We start from the raw sequence: 24,111 nt of genomic DNA, 5'->3' as shown, positions 1-24,111 counted from the left end.
ACCAGGACCATGGGGTCAAAGTTAGGAGTTGGTGATACACAGAACATATAACTGCCACTGTAATTCCATCATGCTTCAAAAATTCGTACGTGTCTACTTCCTTGTTTCTGCAACAAATCACTGCCGAATCCCAAGGCTCAACCCAGCAGTCACTTAGTTTGCTCCCGAATCTGCAGCTGGGGCAGGGCATGGTGGGGACGGCTTGTGCGCATCCTACACAGCATCGGCTGGGGCAGCTCTCCTGGAGCCGCAGAATCTACTGGCGAGATGGCTGTTCACACAGCGGGTGCTGGCGTGGGCTCCCTGCAGCTTGGGTCTTTCTATCTACTGGGTGGCTTGGGCTTCATCACAGCATGGGTTCCAAGAGACAGCAGTCCAAGGACAGGAAGTGGAAGCTGCTAGTTTCTGAAGGTCTGGGCCTAGAAGTATTTCAGTGTGTCACTTCTGCAGCATTTTTATTGGCAAAGGGGCAGAGTCCCATCTTTGGATGTAAGGAGTGTCAAAATATTTTGGAACCATGTCTTAAAACCACCACAACTGGCTTTATGGGGCCGTGAGCTCTTTCAGGACTTGGCTAGTGGAAGCACGCGTCTGCTGAGTGAATGGATTCATTCCTGGACCAAATAGCCTCCACAGAACTTCAAGTCTCAGTCACTTGCATGAATGAGGTTGATTCCAGACAACTCAGCCACATCAATTAACAAGAGCAACAAGCCTGAAGGGAAATTGGGCTTAAAATCTTACAACATTTTAGAAACAGAGGGCATTTATGAGCAATTATAGTGCTTCATTTTACCATAAAACAAAACAGACAAAACTGAGGCCATAGATAAAAGAACATAGCCAATCAGTTCTATAAAAAAAAATGGCAGTGATTCAGGATTTGCTAAATATGGGAAGTGCGTGCCAGTTATTTGATCAACTTTTTTCCTTTAGTAAGTCAGAGCCAATTAAGCCTTAGAACCTGAATAAGCATTGTTAATTTCCTCCCTTGTAAAAGGGGACATCATTTATTTTTGCAAATTGGGCCCCATTCACAGCTAGTGTGGTAATTCAATTAATTATCTGATGTCACACTACACATCTTGGTTAAATATTTTGCAGTACCCCAATGACTCAAACTTTATGCATTGACATTAAATAGAATTTCAAAGAATACACAAGATCCTTGCTTTCAGACATCTTCAAATGTAACTAATAGAAACACAGATGTGAAAAGAGCTATTAGAGTTTGAGTTATTAAAAGTTAGAGGAAAGGAAATAATTTGATATCAATAATGATCAAATTATAACCCTAATTCTAAAAGGTGGATTTTGACTAAATAAAAATAATTAGTTTGCTGAATTAAGAGAAATGCCCAGTTATAGTCTTTAGAAACACACACTCAGAAAAATATTTATTGTCTTCTAGGCTTCTGGAGGCACTTCTCAAACACTAGATATATTTACAGAAGTTATGACTATGACAATCAAACTATCTGTGGAAATTATAAATTAACTGAAGATGCAATAGCATTTTATCAAGATAAAGTAAAAATCAGTTTTCTCCAAAGGAATAAACGCTTCTTCCTCATAATTCTTGCAAAGTAGAACACTTAGAAAATGAAATAATGATTATCTTGTAAATCAAGCTGCTTAAGATGACTTTATCTTGGGCTTTCTAGAGGAAAGTCACGGCACTAATTTAGCAATTCCACAATGAAGATAAGTCACATGAGATGCCCAGTTTTACAAGACAAACGAATAGAAATATTTATAACATTATCTGCACTCCCTAGCTAATGTTTAGCGGCTTCTACTTCTCATTCAGTATAACATCTGAGAAACTATAAAATCCCCTGGAACAAATCAGAGTTACAGTGGAAAGTGAAAGGGGAAAAAACCCTATTGCAATCTGAGATATAGTGCAGGAATTCCCCAAACACTCATCCACAAAGATTGCATCTTTTTGTTCAGAGTAAAAAGAAAGTCTGCCCCGTGGGGTTAACCAGCATCAATCCGTACTTTGTTATGTAGCTACTAAGAGCAAGGCACTAGGCTGAGCACAAAAAGGTTTAGAATCTGCACACACCTGCTAATTCACATTCTCTGGCAGATGACATAGTTTAATATCCTTTGAGACAACATAACACACAGCTCACATAGGCGTACACAAGCTCCCATCATATTTGTCTATTTTAAACGTTACTTAGCTTTACTTATAGAGAAGTAGCAGTACCCTGGGGTAAGAAGGGAAGGATAATTTTTTCCTAATATGAAATATCAATATTGAAAATAATAATAATAATGAAAGCTGTTGTTGACTGAGAGCTTACCTATCACTTGCCAGGCACAATGTTCAGTACTTAATTATCTCACTTAATCCTTACAACAATCTTAACAATTAATTCCTGTTCTACAGGTGAGAAAACCTGGGCTTAAGGGGATAAAGGGAGTCACCTAAGGGACACAGCTGGTAGGTGAAGATGCTCTGAATGGCCCTGGCTCTGCTCTAGAGCTTGAGTTCTCAACTCTTGCACAGTCCACCCAGCATGTAACTATCCGTTTAACCTAATCTACACACCGCTTAAGTAGACTGTAAAAGTTAAACCTATGCTTTCATTATAAAATAATTTAGAAACGCATAAACCGATTTTTAAACCATCACCTATCAGATTATAATATTCCTACAGTTACGACGCCTCATTAAGAAAAAATGCTGTCAGCTATCTCATTGATAGTCAGAGACATGTGCAAATCAATAGATTCAAATATGGGAAAGCAGGTCTCACAACCGATGAAAGACAGTGTATGTATGTTACTGATTTGCTCCTCCTATTTCCCATCCTGTCCCAGTCTGACATGTTAGCCTCTCTTTACTGGCTGCTTAAAAGCTGGCGCTCCTAGACCTGGTTCTGGCCTCTTTGGGCCGATGACTCCCTCCCTGTGGACAATCTCACCTATTTGCAAAGCTTCAACAAACCCTAGGTGGCATCCGAAGCATGGATTCAGCTGACTCTTTCCCCAGGTTCCAGAGCATATTCCAAAAGTCTACTTCCAAATTAATAGTGTGGAAATTTACACTCAGCACGCTCAACAGTCCAACTCTAAGTCTGCTTCCTCGCCTGGGGTCCACGACTTTAGTGACAGCATAAGGAGTAGACTGCAGCGAAAAAAGACTGAAGACTACAGACCCAAGTGTAAATCCCAGCTTGGACACTTAGCCTGTCAGACCATGGGCAGTTTATTTACAGAGTGAGGCTCATAAGGATAGTTTGAGATGGTGGTAAAGATTAAATTAGCTAATTGCCTCCCCATTATACTTTCTAATGGGTATGAGTGGTATATAAGAAAGCTAATGACATTTGTCTTCTTTGACCTATAGTTCTCTTATTCCCTTTATTAAACATAGTTTTTATTATGAGAATATATTTATACTATAGAAACTCTGAATATGTATTTGAATATACACATATACATATAAATATATAAATGTATATCAATTAAATACAATCAATTACTCCTTTTTTTTTTTTTTTTTTGTCAGGCAGAGTGGACAGTGAGAGAAGAGAGACAGAGAGGAAGGTCTTCCTTTGCCGTTGGTTCACCCTCCAATGGCCGCCGCGGCCGGCGCACCGCACTGATCCGAAGGCAGGAGCCAGGTGCTTCTCCTGGCCTCCCATGGGATGCAGGGCCCAAGCACTTGGGCCATCCTCCACTGCACTCCCTGGCCACAGCAGAGAGCTGGCCTGGAAGAGGGGCAACCAGGACAGAATCCGGCACCCCGACCGGGACTAGTACTCGGTGTGCTGGCACCGCAAGGCGGAGGATTAGCCTAGTGAGGCATGGCGCTGGCCCAAATCAATTACTTTTTAATAGCTACATAACCTTTTAGATTTGTTTTATTTCCATATGTCCTATCATAGATTAAAATTTATTTTACAAAATGGGATCATAGTGAGCACGCTGTTTGGTTGTCATCCAGTAAACATTTTGTATGTATACGCAAATACTGATGCTATAATCAACATTGTTATCAACTGTCAACATAAACCTCACTATTTAAAGATCAGGATTCAGAATGACTTAAAACATAAAATCTCAGAAATCACTGGAAGAGACAAAGACAAAATAAATGAGAATCAGAAGAAACTACAGCTATAATAATTATAAATTTGAATTTATGAGAATACGTAGAACAAGTAAAATGGGCTATCTTTAATAAATGCTTACTTACAATAAGAAAATAATAGCCTTTTTATGCTACAAACAGCAAAGTTATATGAGGGAATCTTTAAAAAGTTCATGAAAATGTGTATTCTGGAGAAACTATGCATGGATTTCAGAGGTGTTTGCACCAACATATACTTATCTTTTAATTGAAATAAGAGGGCTAGAAAAAAATCTGGGAGGACAGAGAAAGAAAGGCATGCTGTTTCTAATAGATTTTGAGCATCTTTATATTTCCACATCAAAAAGCATATATAAAATAATGTTTCTCAATGTTTGAAAAAAATCCATGCCATATTAAAAAAATTTAAAACCTCAGACCTAGGAGAAGGGATTTAGCCTAATATATAAAACACCTGTATTCCACATCCAACAGCCAGGTTCAATTCTGGGCTCCAGCTCTTGATTTGGGCTTCCTGCTGGTAGAGATCCAGTGATAGCTCAACTAATTAATTGGGTTCTTGCCACCCACAGAGGAGACCTGCATTAGTGTGTTGCTGGCTCCCTGCTCTGGCCTCACCCAGTCCTAGGCCGATGGATGCAGGCATTTGAAGAGTGAACCAGGGGCTGGAAGCTCTCTGTGTCTTTGTCTTTCTCTCAAATTACAAGTAATAAAAATAAAATAAAGCAAATCTTCAGGCATCCTTTAATATTTGAAATAAAAAAATCCCAAATTTAAAATATTAACACAAAGTTTTTGCTTAAAAACTTTGATTATGTGATACCAACACAATCACTGAGTGTTCCTGCTTCACCAGAATCTCTCTGCCCTCTAACCAAAGCGGTGTGGGAAGAACAACTCGGTGTGGGTCAGGCTCATCACATCGCTTTGCCTTCACTGTCACAAAGGGAGAGAACCCAGCCTTGCAAATATCATTGATGAAATGAGCAGATGACATTCAAGGTCCTCTCGTTTGTTTTGAAGTAAACTGGGAAATGTTTTCCTCAAAAATTCTTTGAAGTGATTTTCAGGAAGTTATTTTGTCAACAAAATGAAACTGGAGTTCTAAACACTGCATGAAGATTTTCTGGCAAAGGCCAAACAAAGGTGAGAAAAGATTCCCCACAGGTTGCAAATGGATTTTTGGCTGTGATATTAGGAAGTTATCATCCAAGCTTATTCTTCAAAGTTTGATCAAGTGAAATCGCCCCTCTCCCCGAATCCTCACTCAGGAACCTGTTTGGGAGAACTTTAAGAGACCTGCTTGGTACAGCATAATAATTAGGAATGTGAACTCTGGCACCAAACTCTATTTCAATCCTGTTTCTGGTGACTATTAGCTGGGTGCCCTAGGGCAAGCCACTGTGATCTCTCTGCCTGTAAAATATGTAAAACACTATCAGCACCTACTTCCGGTGACTTTTCAGTGCTGCATGAGATAACACTTCTATATGTATGGCCAAGAAAAATATCTAGGAACTACTCGAAAAATGTTAGGGAGTCTTAGTACTCACTGGACTTTGGCTATGAAACCTTTATAATGTCAAGTAATCACGTGGGATTTTTCCTCGCAAAGTTTCAGTTCTTTGAATATAACACCTTCAAAAACACCTTGCGAACCTATTTGGCTTTGTTGAATGCTTCCAAGTTTGAAGTAACTGCTTTTGGGCTTACTTTCCCAGAAACAAGGCAATGCCATCCTTCAGCTCACAGACTTTCTTAAGCATGTTTCCTTTTGACATGACTAAAAGCCCATACGATAATATCAAAGGTTCCTGGATTGGTTTTGTTCAGCTTAGTTTCAATTTTTAATACTAAAATCTTCAATGCATCTGGAATGTATTTGGACATAGAGAATGAATTTTGGTTTTAACATGCTGCTTTTTTAAAACACTGAACAATGGCTTTAAGTTTACTGAATAGGCCAACTTTTCTCCACTGGTTTGAAAATTTATCATACACTAATATCCTTTATGTGCTATTTTTTTTTTTATCACTTTTAGAACTTAAGTTTCACAAAGACAAGTCATTTTGGTTCACCACTGGACTCAACAGTGCCTAGAGTATGATAGTTGGCTTGCTATAATGAATTAATGAATACATGAAAGTAGCTTCCCTTTTGATTTCTCAATGTGATTACCACAGCATGGATTTTCTAATGATAAACAAAAGTGATAAACCAGAAGCGAGACAAATCTTAACTGATTATATTTAGGGTTCTTTCAACATGCTACCAGATTTTAGTTGCTAATATCTGACTTTAGTTTTCCTATATGTAGTTTTAAGTTAAAGTATTTTTAACTTAAAAACATTTTTAATTTATGTATTTCCATTTGATTTGAAAGGCACAGAGACAGAGATTTTCAAATTGATGATTCATTCCCCAAATGTTGACCACTGTGTGTGCTAGGCCACAATGAAGTCAGGAGCCAGGATCTCAACCCAGGTCTCCCATGTGGGTGGCAAGGACCCAAGTTCTTGAGCCATATCCTGTCACCTCCCAGGGTGTGAATTGGCAGGAAGTTGGAATGGAAAGCTGAGCTGGGACTCAAACCAAGGCACTTTGATATGGGACACAAGTGTCTCAAGCTGTGTCTTAACCATTGAACCAAATGCCCATCCTATGCCCTCTCCCGTTTAAGAGAAAGAAAAGATAGGAGTATTTGGAATTTGATCATAGGGTAGCCATGCGACTTGAAATCTGCTAAGGGGGTAGATCTTAAGAGTTCTCAACACACAGAAACACACAAAAAAAGGAAAAGATAAACTGGTAACCATGAGGTGCTAGGTATGTTAACTAGCTTGACTGTGGAGATTATTTCTTAATTTATATGTGCATCAAAACATCAAATTGTATGACTTTAAGGATATGTCTTTTTTCTTTGCTTGGGGGAAATAAAGCATGTAGTCAGAGACACCTAGCTACATAAAGCAAAAATAGGAAGATTTCCATATTTAAAATGCTTTCTGAATATGAGGGATCACGCAAGCCACCGCTTGCAACATTAGTATCCCATATCTGAGTGCAGGTTCCATTTCTGGCTACTCTGCTTCTAACCAGGCTCCCTGCTAATGAGCCTGGGAAGGCACAGGAGGACAGCCCATGTGCTTGGGGCCCTGCCACCGTGTGGGAGACCAGAATGGAGTTCCTGGCTCCTGGCTTCAGTCTGCCCAAGCTCCAGTCATTGTGGCCTTTTAGGGAGTGAACCAGCAAAAGGAAAGTCTCTGTCTCTTTCACTCTGCCTTTCAAACAAAATCCTTTTTAAAAAAGATTAGCCAGCATAGGCTATATCCGTTCCTTTAAGGTTTGACAACATTTACTGAAAAGTATATCTGGAATTTGTATTTTGAGGGAAGGAGGAATATTTTTTAAAAATCCCATCTATGCCATTTATAGCTATTTGCCATTTTGAGCCAATTTTGGTCATTTTCACAATAAATTCTGTTATTCATTTTATAGACTGAATTTTTTTTGCCATAAGGTTAAAAATTACTTTTCAATATATGTTTAAAGAACTCCCTGTGCATCTAGTCATAGATAAGCCTGTTTTTATTCCTAATTTCATCTTTTCTATCTTTATTTCCCTATTTCATTTTTTAGTAAATTAGTTAATTCTACTGTCTTCTTTCTAGTTCATTATTTTCTTTTATTATTACTATTAGTCCTTTAATTTTTCTATTTATTTTGTTTTTTTTATCTGATTCCCCGCCTTGCACTGCTGTTTTAATTTATTTATGTGTATGCCGTGTGACTTCATAAAGCAACAATTTTCCTTTAATACAGTTTTGCTAAACCTTCCTCCCATCTACACATTTTGTTAAGTCATGTATGTTCTTTTCACTAACTTTTTAGTTGTTCTCAACTATATATCTTCTGATTTATGTCTTTTTAAAAATTCAAGCAATTAATATTTTGGTTAATACTTGACATAAAAATGTGGATTTGTCCACTCTACAGCCAGAGAATGTGGCAAGTAGAATTCCAATGTTTTAATATCCCTTAAAATGCTCTTTATGGTCTAGTGTAAATCTTATAAGTATCTGACTTTGTAGTCATATACTTTCTATAGGACACAATGTATATATTAAATTAAACTTATCCAGTACTCTACATCCTTTTGTTTTTCCAGTTGCCTTTTAATAAAAACAATGTCTTTTGATAAAAAAAAAGTTTTATGCTCACCATTGTGTCAGTGTTCACCACCAGATTTTTAACAGTGAAATGATAATAAATCGCACACTATGGTGCTTTTTGCCTCAAATTCTAAAGTAACAGTAGCATCCCAACTTTTTCCTTTGTTGATTTCTTTCCATTAATATATCTTTCTAAACATGTGCCTTTGGATTATATTATAGCTGGACTTTTCTTCATCCTAAATTTACGTCAATAAAGCAGCAGCATTTTTGGAGTCTGCGCATCCCTTTGCCTTCCTCCTGCCTGCTAAATTGACTAGCATTCTGTAACTACAGATGCCTGCTATTAGTGTGTTACATTATTCTTTTTTGAGGAATCATCTGTCATTAGCATTGTGGTTCACCACTATGTTAAAAACTGCTATTCACAATTCTGTGCCACTTAAACATATCCTTTTTACTGGACATTGTCTAGTTATTATTCTGGCTCTAGTATGCCTTCCTACGTTTCTCTCTCAGGGGAAGTACACATGCGTGGGATGTTCTGCAAGTCTACCAATGTCAAAGATGATCCTTTTATTGCCCTTTCAAGAAACCTGGCCTCCAGAACCTGTGGGACTGCCAGAGATTCCAAAACCTTTAAAATATGCTCCCTCCTCTCCTACAACCACACCACAGTTCAGGTCTCCAGCTGTGGCTGTTAGAAGCCGAGGGGCATGAATGAGCACTGGCCAATGGCCTCTATACGTATCTCCTAGACAGCATCCCCTTTAGCACGGGATGAGCCCCTAGCTAACAGGGTCTTCTTAGAACCAAGTTTTGTTTGCATCGTACCATCTTGTAGCTGTTTGCAGTGATAAAAGCGTTCTCCTATTAAATTCATTTAGGCACATTCGAGGAGTAGAACTGAGGCAGAGTAGAGCGATGGAGGAGAATGGGTGAAGTTCACTCTGTGAGCTCAGGTCATGACCTTAAATCAGAAACCTGTCCAATCTATCCCGCACTGGCTCTTGCTGCCACACTGCTTTGCTTCCCAGACGTTCCACTAGCTCCACCTCAGAACGCGCTTTACATTCTTCGCACTACCTTGGTCTCCCCATCAATTTCTCCTCTCTCTTCATGGTTTTGCTAGGTGCAATCCTCAAGTCCTCTCCTCTCATTCTTTATACATTTCCCAGGTTATATCAACCTCCTGGCTTCACGTGTCATCTGCATCTCAAACTTCTCCACTTCTCCCCCAAACAGTGTTCATACAGGATACATTCTCATCAGTAACACCCCTCGCTACCCTTCTCAACCACAGGGACTTCTGGAAATCTGAAAAGGGGCACCGAAGCTTCAAGAAGCATTTCTCCTGACCAGGGATCTGTGGTCTGGTTCATCTGTCTGGTAAACTGTACCATCATCCATGGAGCTGTCTGCTCCAGAAGCCTGGAGGTCACTGCCACTAGGTTTGAGGGCAGAGATGGGTTTTTTGGTTCATCATTGTATCTAACAGAATACCTAACATGCAGCAGCTCAACTAATATTTGTTAAAGAAATGTATTTAATTTATCACTAAATTCTGTGGTTTCCACTTCATATCTTTTCAACTTATCAACTTCTTTACATCTGTACCTTCAGTACGTCAGTGAAAAATCACTACTATTGCTTACCTGGTTTCCTATCACAGTCTCCCAGCCACTAAGTCCCGCTTCCTCCAAGCCATTCTCCATTACAGATCAGTTCTTATCACCCCTCAACTAAAGGCCCTTTAAAAATCAAATCCAGGGCTGGTTTTGACGTGCAATGGGTTAAGCTGCCACCTGCAAAGCTGGCATCCTGTATCAGAGCCAGCTTCCTGCTAATGTGCCTGTGAAAGAGTGGCAACACAGGCCCCAGCACCCATGCGGGAGACCCGGATGGAGTTCCACGCTCCTACCTTCAGACTGACCCAGTCTAAGTTGTTATGGCCATTTGGAGAATGAACCACTGAGTGGAAGATCCATTCTCTCTTGATCTCTGTCTCTCTATCACTCTTTCAAATACAAAATAAATCTTTAAAAAGAATTAAATACAAATTTCTCAACATGACATACAAGTTTATAACTATCTTTTTTTTTTTTTTTGGACAGGCAGAGTTAGTGAGTGAGTCAGAGAGACAGAGACAGAGAGAGAGAGAGAGAAAGAGAGAGAAAGGTCTTCCTTCCATTGGTTCACTCCCTATATGGCCACCACGCCCGGCACACTGCGCCAATCTGAAGCCAGGAGCCAGGTGCTTCCTCCTGGTCTCCCATGTGGGTGCAGGGCCCAAGCACTTGGGCCATCCTCCACTGCCTTCCTGGGCCACAGCAGAGAGCTGGACTGGAAGAGGAGCAACCGGGACTAGAACCTGAGGTGCCGGCGCCACAGGTGGAGGATTAGCCAATTGAGCCACGGCATCAGCCAAGTTTATAACTATCTTAACTTCATACATAGCATTTCTTCAATGTAGGTGTACAACTCAGATATCACTGTAAAGACAATCTTCTGATGCTCAAAGGTTAATTAAACACTCATCTGACATGCTCTCCAAAGTATTCTGTACTGCCTCTACTGCTGGATCTATTCTACACTATAATTGCTTACTTACTTGTCAGTCTCCTCAATTAACACTGCAAATTTTTATGGATGAACCAGTCTTTTGTGTGTGTGTGTATCTCAAAGACCTGCACAGTTCTGGACTCACACTGGCATTCAATGGGTACCTAGTGAATGAGTATGTTTTCAAATATATAACTTTGGAATTCCATCACGGGGCAAGGATCTGAAGCCAGGTGAGATCCATAAAAAAGGTAGTAAGGGTCCATGAATACCATGAAATTGTGTATGTTTTTGACAGTAATTTTCAGACTGTTCAGAGTCAGAAATTCTAAAAATTTAATTAGTATTACTGTTGGGAGTATATCTGACTTAAAAGGGATACCCTGAAGTCATTAGAAATGAAAACAAAATAGAGCATACATTCACACACAGAGAGACAGATATTTACATAACATGAAGCCTTTATGCTCTTTTACCAAAATGGGACAAGAAATGGAGAGCAGAGGGCTGCAGGAGGACTGAAGGAAAACAGGTGATTCCAGAAAAGGAACTGAGAGAAGCAAACAAGGAGAGAAAAGTAATCTTTGCCTACTCTCCCACTTGGTCTTTGTGCAGTCGGCGTATGCAAGGTTGTATAACTTTGAAAACTGCAAACTTCAGCTTGCCCTGATGTTGCACAATTTTAAGACATTTCTGTTCCACAGTTAGTTGTCTTTTTGGTTCAGTCTAGTGAATTCTTGTCTATACCCTGACCTAAAACAGGAGGAAAGAGACAAAGAAAAAGGAAGGCAGTGGCCTGAGCCAAGAGGAGAGGGGCAGGGATCAGTGTGGGTCTAATACTCATCACTTCTCAGATCACTACCTTTCTCTGGCCCACTCTACTCCTTTGTCTTTATTTATGGTATAGTTTATGTGTTTTCCTATATGCAGGAACATCAACAATATATCATGCTCTTTGGTAAATTGAGAGAGAATGTAACTTCTGAAAAATATAGGTAGTTTTGAGAGTCCTAATTTTTTCAAAAATTATAAATGTTGACCATGTCCATCTTCTGTCCATCAAGCATTTATTGAAGGAAGGGAATATGAATTTTCTTCTTAAATTTTAATTCCTTAACAAATTATACTGCCTGGCTTGTTTTAAAATATGTGAACCTTTGTATCATAAGATGCCATCACTAACCTAAGGCAGGACATTCACAGAAGTGGTGGCAGGTTTGGGCGTTCTGATACTTCTGAGCATCACTTCTACTACTGGATAGTCTGTCGTATAACTCCTGCTCTCACATTCAAGACGATGGGGATGAAACAGGAGCCTCCTAATACTAGCATCATTTTTCACCCAGTAGAAAAAGAAAGCCCAAGGATGGGGAATTTGGTCAAAGAGCCTAGAGAATTCATTTACTGGTTAGTCAGTATCTAAAATAAATAGTCTTTAATACTCTGTACTTCAGCCCCATATCATTAAACATTAATACACAAGAACATATCGATTATATTGTGTGGAGATAGAAGTCTCATGGATGTATTATACAAGATGCCTCAAAAAGTTCATGGAAAAGGTGTATTATGAAAAAACTGCATGCATTTCAAAATTGCTTGCACTAAAAAACATTTACCTTTTAATTTCATTTCTCCATAAACTTTTTTGAAGTACCCTATAGGTATTAATCCTGGTGTCTGATTTTGCTGCAGAATTGCAATTACATAAGCAAAATTATGGTTAGCGTGATTAAACAAGTTTTTAAGAACCTAGCTTATAAAAAATAAGTCAGTTCAAGATTTAATATTTACTATCTTATCTGAAACTTTTGTGAAGTCTTAGTAATCTGTGAAAAAATACACTATTTTAAATCAGTGATAATTGGGAATGGCTCTGGGTAAACTCCTGATAAACTGATGGTGAAATTTAGTGATCGAGTAGATATTCTGGCTGTGAATCGGGGAGACGGGGAGAAAGGAAAAACTGCTATGTAGTAAAGTGGCAGCTAATAATGCACTTGATACACTACTCCATTAAAAAAAAAAAAAAAACTCTGTGATTCACTGAGAGTTGTAATGGGTTTTTCCCTGTTATCTACATTGATATCCTTTTTGGCAAGAAATTGCTGTTAATGATTTATTGAAACTTGGTTTGAGTTCCATTACATTCATGGTTAAGCACAGAGAACTTGTGTTTTATTTTTTTCATAAGAGTTCATGGGACTTGAAACCCTTGCAACGTTATTGCAATTGTCTTGAAGAGAGAGAGACAGATGAGAAGGGAAGAAAAAAATTCTATAACCTCGTTCATTGCCTGCTCTACTTGCATCCTTATCCTTAATCTGGTCGAACTCATTGTGTCTTCCATCTTCTTTAGGTTTCACCGCTGCAAGAGAGATCTGGGTTAGGAAGTGACTTGGGTATCAGGCCAGGATCAATGCTGACAGTGAGATGAGAACCAGAAGACGCTGGGAAGCAAGAACTGGAAAGGAGTTGCTGGCGGTCCTCAAGATGTGGCATCTACAACACATATTCCAATCATTCATACAGGTGTGGAATTTGCACAACCTGACAAAGAATACTCACCCAGAAGAAAAGGGTCTACTGTCATCCGGATAATATTATTTAGTACTCTCCAACTACAATGTGCACGTCATTAAGAAGTTCTGAACTAAGTACTACAATCGGGAGGAAGTATTCTGAAGTGTGGAATGGAAAGGAAACACAGTACACGACAATGTGGATGGACGTCACCTGGGAAATTCAGCCCACACAGTAGTGTTCACCTGGATGAGCCTTGCAGGCTTTGCTATCTGATTTCATTGACTGGAATCAGGAATGCAGACTCATACTAACAAAACTCACAACACACCAATGTATTAAAAAGAAGCAGGAGACTTTATTAATTTATAGTGAACAACTGAAGAATCAGGCATGCCACTTTCAGCCTGATGGTGAACTGGTTTCTTGGGAAGGAGAATTATCAGAGGGAAGCGTGGTGCGAATGCAAGCAGAGCAAGTGGAATTATTTATGCAGGATTTCAGTGCAACAGGGCATGAGGCTCTGCAGCTCTCTAAACACACTTGGGTTATACACCTGCCAGGCCACTTGGATGCACGCCTCAACTCAGCAGGTGCTGCGAGTCTAACAGTCCTTTGTTAGGTACCGTAACAGGTACATTAATGGATTTTTTTTTCTCTGTTTTGGACACAGAGACATGCTCTTCTGTGTGTCTGCATAAGATGTCAATGTCTTTACTTAGGGTATAGTCAAATCTTAACGCCCAAAGAGTTTTTATGTCTCTGAAGTCCGCAAGCCTCCCTTGGCTTTAATCAGTTAGGTATTCACTTCTTGGTTTTCATTTCTCTGCTGCATGGGATCAAGAGGGTCAGTGCATGGTAGATTCCACATTGGCCTACAGTTCCACAAAGTGTTGGTTAACTTCAAATCAACCTGTATTTACTGTGCCAATTTTTTGCCCACTGCTGTGCCAGGTAGAAAATAACATTCAAAAGTATATCAAGAGCCTCTCAAGAAATGTGGAGGATGCTTTTTGTTCTTTAAAAGGTACGTTTGTTTACTCATTCACTTTTCATTAGCATTTACAGACCCTGTCCTACACCAGATTTACTAGGTTTGAGAAATATAAACATAAACATGACACTGTCTTATTCCTTTTGAGAGCCTGCAGTCTAGCAAAGTAGCAAGGTAAGCTTAAAAAAAAAAAAAAGTACCGTGCCAAGTGATTCAGAGCATTGCAGAACGAGCACTTTTATATCTACAGGCAGAGTGAGAAGTCATTTTAAATATGATCTTAAACATATAAATACTAAGGACTATTTAAAATATTTAACTAGGGGTGGGCATTGTGGTGCAGTGTGTTAAACTGCCGCTTGGGACACCTGCATCCCATATTGGAGAGTCTATTTTGTGTCCTCTGCTTCTGACCCCCCTTACTGCTACTGCATACCTTACCAGGCAGCAGATGACGTCTCAAGTACTTGGGTCTCTACCCCCACCCTCCAGAAGACCTGACCCAAACGGAGTTCCTGGCTCTGAACTGGCCTTTCTCTGGCCATTGGGGAGAATCTGGAGAGCTTACTAGCAGATGGAAGATGTCTCTTTTTCTCTCCATCTCTCTTCACTTTGTCTTTCAAATTAATTAATCTTTTCAAAAATATTTAACTACAGTGACACAAAGTCAAAAGTACAACTTCCTGAATGTCCTCAGTTAGTAGTCTGGTGTTTCCAGATCATTTTATGTGTGCAGGAAACACATATAAGAATATAAACAACTTATTAAATAAATTTATAACATTTATATAATATAAATACACACATGCACTCATTTATATAAAGTATACTTTATGTGGGACCATAATATATACACGTGAGTAGGTACACACACAAACACAACGGTATTTCAAAGAGCTAGAGGAAAAAATGGAGCCTAAAATAAGTCCATTTTTAAGTAAAAAAAATTCTGAAATTCATGCATGGAAAGGGGAGTGGTGTCTTGAGAAAGTTAATGGAAAATGTGTACTATGAAAAAAATATGCACAGATTTCTGTGAATTTCCATGGGTAGAAGTGAGAAGCCAGAGGAGTTATCTTTTTCACTTTCAAATATCCTATCTAATACTTGCACAACAAGCATATATTATTTTCAGCATTAGGAAAAAATAAATTAACAATATACTCTTAGGGGCAAATATATGTGGCAAAGGAAATCAAGAAAAATAAGACAGAAACGATGGAGAAGGCTTCTTGGAAAATGCAGAACTTGGAATGGGCCTTGCAGCACTGGTAGAGTTTAAATGAGGAGAGAAGGTGGGGTTGGGGGGAATTGGGTTAGGTGGACAAGAAATGTGTTTTGAGCAGGCATTAGCAAAGAAATAAAAATGGTACCTAAAGAGGATCATAAGGAAGTTGACCTTGCTAAAGATAATTCCTGTTTACCTTGGGAGAGGTGACTAAACAGATATAACAGAGCCAAAGCATAAAATGTGGAATGCTATCGAAATTAAGAACTTTCAACTGGTTCAATGGGAAACAGACATCTTTACAGGTCATTTCACAAGGAAGTAATATGAAACAATATGGATCTCAAGGAGTAATTTGTTAGAATGAGATAAAACATGAAAATCCCTGGTAACATGCCAGTAACTATAGATTTTATAAGGGAAGTTATTAAAAGCTACATTTTAGGAAGATTATCTAGGTATTCTTGAATAGAGTGCACCTCAGAGAAAGGAAGATTCAGAGCAAGAAGCTCTTCCAGTATTTGCAAGAGCTTGCCCAGGTTTCACAATCTGAAAAATGTGGATAACTGTTTCACCTGCCAGGACTGCTGTAAGGATAAATACACATAAAATGGCAAAGCCAAAATCCATCAGTCCATTTCTTCTCGACTGCTAATTAGTTCAGATATATGTTGATAAAGATCAGAACTGACATGCTGGACATGAGAATGGGAAGATAAAGCCAAAAGATTTTTCTAAATAAATAATCAATAAGGACCTATTTATTGGATGCAGGGAATGAACAAGGAAAATAAGTGTATTTCTAGGTTTGCACTAGGGGAGTCTGCTGGAATGGTGATGCTGGTGACAGACCAGTACTGGTAATCTACAGCAGGTCTGGAGTCACAGTGATTTTATCACACAAGTTTCATCTCCTCAATCTCTGTTACCCCCAACTCACAACCCTTCTATGTGGAGAGAAGGCAATCTCCTTGCATTCACACAAAGATGGCTTAGGAATTTTTAAAACAGAAGTCCCTTTGCATTAATTTCATTTTGGAAAAAATTTCAAGACTGTATTAAAACAAACTGAAACAGCTGAGACAGAGGCCACTGTTGTGGCGCAGCAGGTTAAGTCTCCACCTATAATGCCCAAATCCCATATGACTTCCAGTTCGCGTCCTGGATCCAACTCCCTGATAATTCACCTGGAAAAGCAGCAGAAGATGGTCCAAGCCCAAATACCTGAGCCTCTGTAATCCACATGGGAGATCCGGATGGAGTTCCGAGCCCTGGCTTTGGCCTGCGTCAGCTCTGGCCATTGAAGCCATTTGGGGAGTAAACTATCAGATGGAAGACCTCTCTTTCTCTCTCTCTAGAAGATCTCTATTTCTCTCCTTTTCTCTCTCTTTCAAATAAATAAATAAATTGCTTAAAAAAATAGTTGCAACAGGAAAAACTGCTGTATATTCAATTATCATAGTGGGTAATACATGGTTAAAAATTCAAAAACTCCACACAACTTAAAGGAAAAAAATTCTACATAAATAAAATATTTGACAGAATTAAACATTCATAGGGTTTTAAATTATTTATATTTGTAACTACGAGAGTCAGAGTCACAAAATTATGAAAACCCAAAAAGATTAATGAAAATCAGTAAAAGTGGTTCTGATTTACTGTGTTTTTAAAATGATTTTCTTTTAAGCGGATCCTGACTTCCAAGTTGCATGTCCTAGCCCCAAAGCAGGGCTTGCTATAGCTTCACAGTATCCCAGAAATCTCAGTGGCAGCCTACGTTGCCCAGCTAGAGGTCAAAACGTTTGAGGACTATTGTAGGACAGAACACAAAAATTGGAAAGGCTCCAAAGTGCTCTGTCAGGCTTCGGACTCCTTACTTTTCTTCGAGGTCACATCCCTGTGGAGGATGAGAGTGGACAATTGCAAAACTAAGCCTCCAGAACTTGTTACAACTCTGGAATGTGATCACTCTTTTGCAATGGAATGGTCACCATCATATGAAATCTTGAGAAATAAAGTTGCTTGCTTACCTGCCAGTTCCTGTCAGAATAACGAGTACACACTACAGTCCTTTGTCTACACTACCAACCTACCTTTTTCAGTACTGAGGATTAGATTCTTTGAAGAATGTTAAGAATACTTCTACATACTGTACTTGAAAAGGTAAAAAAAAAAAATAAAAAGAAGAAAACAAACACATCTTTGCTTTACAGTAATGAGAAGGGGAGTGTGGGAGAGGGTGAGGAAACCATAAAACTGCCCAGAGTTGCAAGGTGTGGAAGCTGGGCGTGCATCCCCTACTGTGCACACTCGTTCGTTATGTGTTTGAAATCTCCTTCCATAAAAAGGGCACGCACCTAAATTTTCAAGATTGTCTCCTCATTCTACATTTAAAAACGAACATCAGGGGCCGGCGCTGTAGCGCAGCAGGTTTAAGCCCTGGCCTGCAGTGCCAGCATCCTATATGGGCGCCGGCTTGAGACCCGGCTGCTCCACTTCTGATTCAGCTCTCTGCTATGGCCTGGGAAAGCAGCAGCAGATGGCCCAAATCCTTGGGCCCCTGCACCTGCATTGGGGCAGGACCCGGAAGAAGCTTCTGGCTCCTGGCTTTGGATCAGCACAGCTCCTGCCGTTGCGGCCAACTGGAGAGTGAACCAACAGATGGAAGACCTCTCTCTCTCTCTCTGTCTCTCCTTTTCTCTCTGTGTAACTCTTTCAAATAAACAAATAAATCTTAAAAAAAAAAAAAAACACAACGAACATCAGTACTGTTTAAAACACTGAGTTAAGATTTCAAGACTTACTGTGGCTTATTTGCTCAACAACAATAAAAAAAATCATGCCAGACAATAATCCTTCCTATGTGCACGGTGCTTACATAAAGCACTTTTACATCTATTATTTTAAGTCATCTTCATGAAAACACTGGGAAACACAGCTGATAACATTTTAATTTATGAAAAATAAATAGAAGGCTCAGAGGAGTTAAGTAGCTGCCACGTCATTCATTTATTTCTCTAACACTTACTGAAGGCCTATACGTGACAGGCAGAAAATAAGGTTGTCTTTCTAGAGGTTCACAGTTTCCTTAGGGGACGGATATGTAAGCTGATAATTAATTACATGATGCTGCGATCCATGCTACAATGAAGTGCTTTTCAAAACAATTTTTAATATAACCTGCATAAGAAATACATTTTACATTACAACCCAGTCTATGCACACATAAGTAATAAACAAAAATTTCATAAAGCAACACCGTTTGTATGCATGATCCATATGGGTATTTTCTAATCTACCCTATTCAGTAATTTTCCTCTTTAAACAAAATACTGATCACAACCTCTTACACTGATTTCATTAATCACTGGTGGGTTGCAACCAGTAGGGTGCAAATAGTGCTGTGATGAGTACGATGACAGTTCTGTGGCAAAACAAAAGAACACAAAAAATCTGCTTCAGGGAGGGAGGGAAGACTTTAAGGGCACGGGGCAGGAGTGGGGGGATGGATTATCTCAGCGTGTAATCAATATTACAGTGGCAGGACTACAACAAAGGAATTTGGATGCATTCATCACTCTGTCCCTGTAATACGCTGTGCTGTCTGATGCTGGGCAAACGTAAAGCAGCAAATGACCGTACTCGCTCACAAGCTATGGAAATAAGGCACTGTCTTCCTGATGGGACGTCTGCACCATTCACACTACTGAACCTTCATTACGTGGGTCGGTACTTCCTGTATATCAGGTTATCCTGCCACTATCTGTAAAACAACCATCAACATCTTGTATTAGCACATCATAAATCAATGCTTCTAACCTCAGAGTCTGTTTATTCCTAATGTCCTAAATTCTTGTAGATTCTATAAAATAAAGGCCTAAGAAGCAACAGAATCAGAAAATATATATTAAATATAAATCCAGGTACTGTCATTTTAAATGTACAATCATCTACACTGTGATTTTGTTCAATGCCTTAATCCTCTATTTCAAGGTCTCAAAAATTTGCTGTTGATCCAGGGCAGCTATGTCCAGAGCTCTGAGAAGAGCCAGTAAAAACTGTTCCCTCCACTCCTGCTAAAATCTCATGTTGCTGCCCTCTGCTGTCTAAGACAGACAGGGGCAAGATCAGGGAGACTCATCGACTAGATTTTCCTTTGCCACTTCCTCCATTAGGAAGAATGTTTCTCTTTTTAGGCACTTTTGCAAGTCTGTTTGTCCAACTGCACCAAAGACTCATTTTGTGAACTTGACATAGACTGCTAACTTCTTTGCACCTTTTATCCAAAGTAATAAGAGAAGGTGCTTTCCCACATTGGCATGAGATCAGCTTTCAGTAGTACTATTATTCACTGGGTATTCAATAAATATTCACTGAGGATACCGATACTGATGCTGAACAGAAAACAGACAAAATGAAGAAACTTAATTGAATTTCATGAGATTCAGGAGAACTATAGCTGCTTCTCTTTCCCATTTTCCCAAGGAAATGTGCTTTGAATATCAATGATGAAAGGTATTTTTGCCTGACGTTTTTAAAAAATAGTGTTCTTAATGAAAATCAAACTAAATGGAAGTAAGCCAAAAACACCAACCAGCACTTGTGTCTTTAATCATATATTGTACAGCTTTAATAAATTAAAGGGACTCTGGGCAAAGCTTTATAGGCATTAACTCACATGGATGGCTGGCCAAAAGGAAACAAGAATTATATTTTTGAGGAAGTTACTGAAAAGCATAAGCCACCTGCAAAGACCTCCTGATGTCTATCTGAATCTCTGTCTGAAGGCATGCTTAGGCTTGATAACTTTGAATGTTCTAAAGGAATCTGGAAAGGCCAATGAATTACAATGGACAAGGTCTTCTTCAAAAAGATCTTCATGCTGCAGGCTACACAAGAGATCTATTTTAAGAATACTCACTCTTTAATTTAGATCGCCAAGGATAACATATTTAAAAATCTGTAAATATTTAGTTGAGAGCAAGATGATAAAATACTAAAGCAATCAAATAAAGATAACTAGCTAAAATGAATACAAAAGAGACTCCTGATGTTTTCATCAATCATCATTTGCAGTAGACTGGAGGGGAAAATGTTGAACTCTGTTTTGAAGATGAAGCTGAATTTTATCTAGAGCATAGGCTTGGTGCCATTTTACTTTCTGAAATCTTTAATAACATTTCCAAGTTTGTATGAAGCATCTTCAAATCTGGGTACTTAGGTGTCTTAAACTCAAGTCTATACAAAAAACAAGCTCTCCCTTTCTGCTACCTTTTCCTCCTACCAACTACCACTGACCCTCTCCCTTCCCTATTTGTAATCAATTCCAGCGGTCTCTAAAATGGGGTACATACAAGAAAATCCACTGGAAAGAAGGTTAAAATACTGAACTGGATCCATGTTAAAAAGTACTGCACTATCAAGGGTGTGTAATTTTAAAAAAACTTGAAACTGCCTGCAGTTCATCAGTACATTAAGAGCTTAGAAAACAAGCAAGCAAAGTAGCAAGCAAACAGCAATACAAACGAAAAATTCCAAACACCTTAACACAGTTTTCAGGGCTTTCTATGATACTATCTCATGTGGTAGTGGAAACAAAGAACAGATTTCAGGCCTAGGTTTGAGATTTGATTTTGCCTCCTGTAAGCTTTGTGACTGGGGGGAGTCACTCAGGCTTTCCGAGCTCCCGTTGCCATCTGTGAGTGGCAATATGAACAGCTCCCAGGACTGTTATATGACCGGAATGAGATAAGACATATATGAGAAGGAGCTTAGTACAGAGCCAGGTGCACAGTAACTGATCGTCTTGCTCTAGGTTCACCTGCTACGCCTCTCCTCTGCATGCTTCCTTTACAACTGCCCCCATGAAGCAGCACCTTCCCTGCCAGACCCTCTGGAACATGTGCTTTTCTAGAAGATGACACAAGCTCTCAGTCCCCTGGGGCACTGATTATAGCCTCAAATGCCCTTTAAACTGCCTTCTCCAGTGAAATTCGATCGTGCTTCGAGGCCCAGCTCAAATGTTCACTCTTCCAGGAAGTCTTCCCTTCATTCTGCTGGTCAACATTCATCGCATTCACTTTTGTTTTTTCCAAGCAGACTGCCTGCAGCTTTACTTTGTTGCATATTTATGTATTTGTGTTACATTATTACTCATCTACATTTATTACCTGCTCTAAACCATGAGCTTCCTGCAGGTAGAAACTGTGCTTTCCTTCTGTTTAATTGAGCAACTAACACCTTGTGCTGGGAGTGACTTAATGTAAAATGTCCGCTAATTCAATAAATACATCAGAGCACTTTCATAAATTTTTGCCCAAACACAACACCAATCACTTATGTGAGCTTCTGAATTTTTCTGGTAAACTCAGTGTCAACTGGAAAAATTTACCATGATATAGTTTCTGTAATATATAATACAATAACAATAAATCCAAAACCTGTTATTTTGATACTTAAGACTCAATGCACAGAACAAGATATTTTTAGACTATTACTCTGACATTAAAAATTGATAATATCAATTGTTATCCACTGATAGACTGGAGGTAACATTGGTACAGGACAATGATCCAAAGAGGAATAAATCAATGGTGCACACATAAATGGGACATTAGGGATCAATTTAAAATTGTTTTGAAATATTTACTGAGCCAACACTGCTGAGTGAAATAATCAGGATACTAAACTGATCTCAATTTTGCAAATATGTATTTTATAAAAAAAAGACTAAGGAAATATACAAGATGTTGATATATGGTTATCTGTGGGTAATGGGATTACAGGTGATTTTCACTTTGCCATCTAAACTGAATATTTTACAATATACCCATTTTTACTGTCAGAAAATGAAAAATGATTAGATATAAGGAAATTCTAATGAACACTTACTCAGATTTACAAACACCAAAAAGTTACCAGCAAAGCAGAGGGCTTCTCCATTTTTAGTATTAATTGCAATATACAGCTGTAGACATGATCAAAAACCAAGAGTTAATGCTGTGGCTTAGAAAAACATATTAACAAAAGTTGTCCTTAGCTCTAAACAGAAGGCAGAGTAAGTCAACATGTGACTCCTTATTTGGCAGGTCCCAAAGCAGCAGCTCTGGGGGGGAAGGCCCAGGCTGGCATTCCAGTTAGCCCCGCCCTCACCAGCTGTGTGGTTTGCTCTCTGAGCCTCACCAATCCTCCAGTCAAGGATGCGCACACTCCCTCACCACTGCCCGACACCACTGCAGGAATCTCTTCCACAATGGCAGTGTCCTGGCAGGCCCTCTCCTGCTCACGGATCCGGGGACTGCACCCCCAACTTCAGGATGAACACGCCAAGGCAGGGACTCATTCTGATTTGAAGGGAACCAGGAATGTCTGATTAAGCTTGTCAGAGTGAGCTATCCGAGACTGCACCAGCCGTGACTGTACCTGTAGCACTCACTGGTGGACACTCTGTGAAGGGGAATGGGGGTCACAAAGACAGCTGAAGGGGGTGGGGTGGAAGCAGGTAGAGAAAGACACAGAAAGACGAGGGAGAAGAGGAGAGAACAGTGTTGGAGGGCAGTGCCATCAAAAGGGCAGAGAAAAGAGGAAACTAGGAAAAGCAGAAATAACCAGAGCGGCAAAAAGGGGGGAGTAAGGGGAAGAGAGAAAGTCATTTCTTCCTCTCCTCCATCTTCTGTCCCATTCTCCCTCCCAAATTTCCTCCCCTAATCACACTTATTTCCCTGCTTCCAACTCTCCTCTCGCTCCTCCTCCTCTGGCTCCCACCTTCTTAGGATGAAAATCAAGTTTTTATTCTCAAGAGTCATTTCCACTCCCTCTCAGACAAGTGCATTCCTTCCTCCAGGAGTCAGAAAGTGGGACAGGGAAACACTAACCCAGAGTGGACTCCAACGCTGGAACTGACTTCCCAAACCCCAGAGGCCCCGGAGAATCACAAAGGAGATCTAGCCTGATGCTGGCTGCCGATAGGAGGGGACCCAGTGCAGGGAGAGCAGCTGTTCACCCCGGCTCTCTGCCCTTGGCTACTCCCTGTCCTCGTGAGCACTATCTTCAATTACAAAGGATGTACTCTCTTCAATTATAAATGTGAATGTCCCATGATTAGAATTTATCATCTGATCACTGTACAGTCACCTTCCTTTTCTGGTGAATGTCAAAAATGTTAGCTTAAAATGTCAGAGCCGGGCATGGTATAAAAGTAAACCCACATGACAACTGGGCCACGTACGTAGTTAGTTGAAAGTCACACAGTCCTCGGGGTAGGAATGCGTTATTTCCAGTGCATCATCTCCATGCCCAATATGTCAGCTTAACGTGCCAAGAGAAAGTTCAAGAAAGAATGCTAGATTCTGACTGAACAAAATGGTATGCATTCTTCTTTTGCAGTAAAGTCTGAATTGAATCAAAAGTGTCCGTAATTGTTAAGTGGTACACGTGTGGGTACCAAGTGGGGGCAACTTGAGAGAGACTCAGGAGACACTTTGGTAACACTGTAAACAGTCTATCAAAATCCATCTTTCG

General features: G+C 39.6%; 1 protein-coding gene across 3 annotated transcripts in view; it reads right to left on the bottom strand.

Moving 5' to 3' along the window:
- The window catches only part of NSMCE2 (NSE2 (MMS21) homolog, SMC5-SMC6 complex SUMO ligase), a 249,982-nt gene that overhangs the window by 99,671 nt on the left and 126,200 nt on the right, over positions 1 to 24,111 (bottom strand). For 2 of the 3 annotated variants that reach the window (XM_008255900.3, XM_070075483.1), the window contains one exon: positions 13,131 to 13,214. The exons of the other annotated variant lie outside the window; for it this stretch is intronic. In XM_008255900.3, the coding sequence (XP_008254122.2) occupies positions 13,131 to 13,214 (84 nt within the window). The remainder of the gene's footprint in view (positions 1 to 13,130; positions 13,215 to 24,111) is intronic. 3 annotated transcript variants of the gene reach the window in all.

This window comes from Oryctolagus cuniculus, chromosome 6, assembly GCF_964237555.1.
Source record: "Oryctolagus cuniculus chromosome 6, mOryCun1.1, whole genome shotgun sequence".
NCBI classification, from domain to species: domain Eukaryota; kingdom Metazoa; phylum Chordata; class Mammalia; order Lagomorpha; family Leporidae; genus Oryctolagus; species Oryctolagus cuniculus.
The sequence above is the reverse complement of the archived record's forward strand: the minus strand, read 5'-3'. Positions and strand labels throughout refer to the sequence as shown.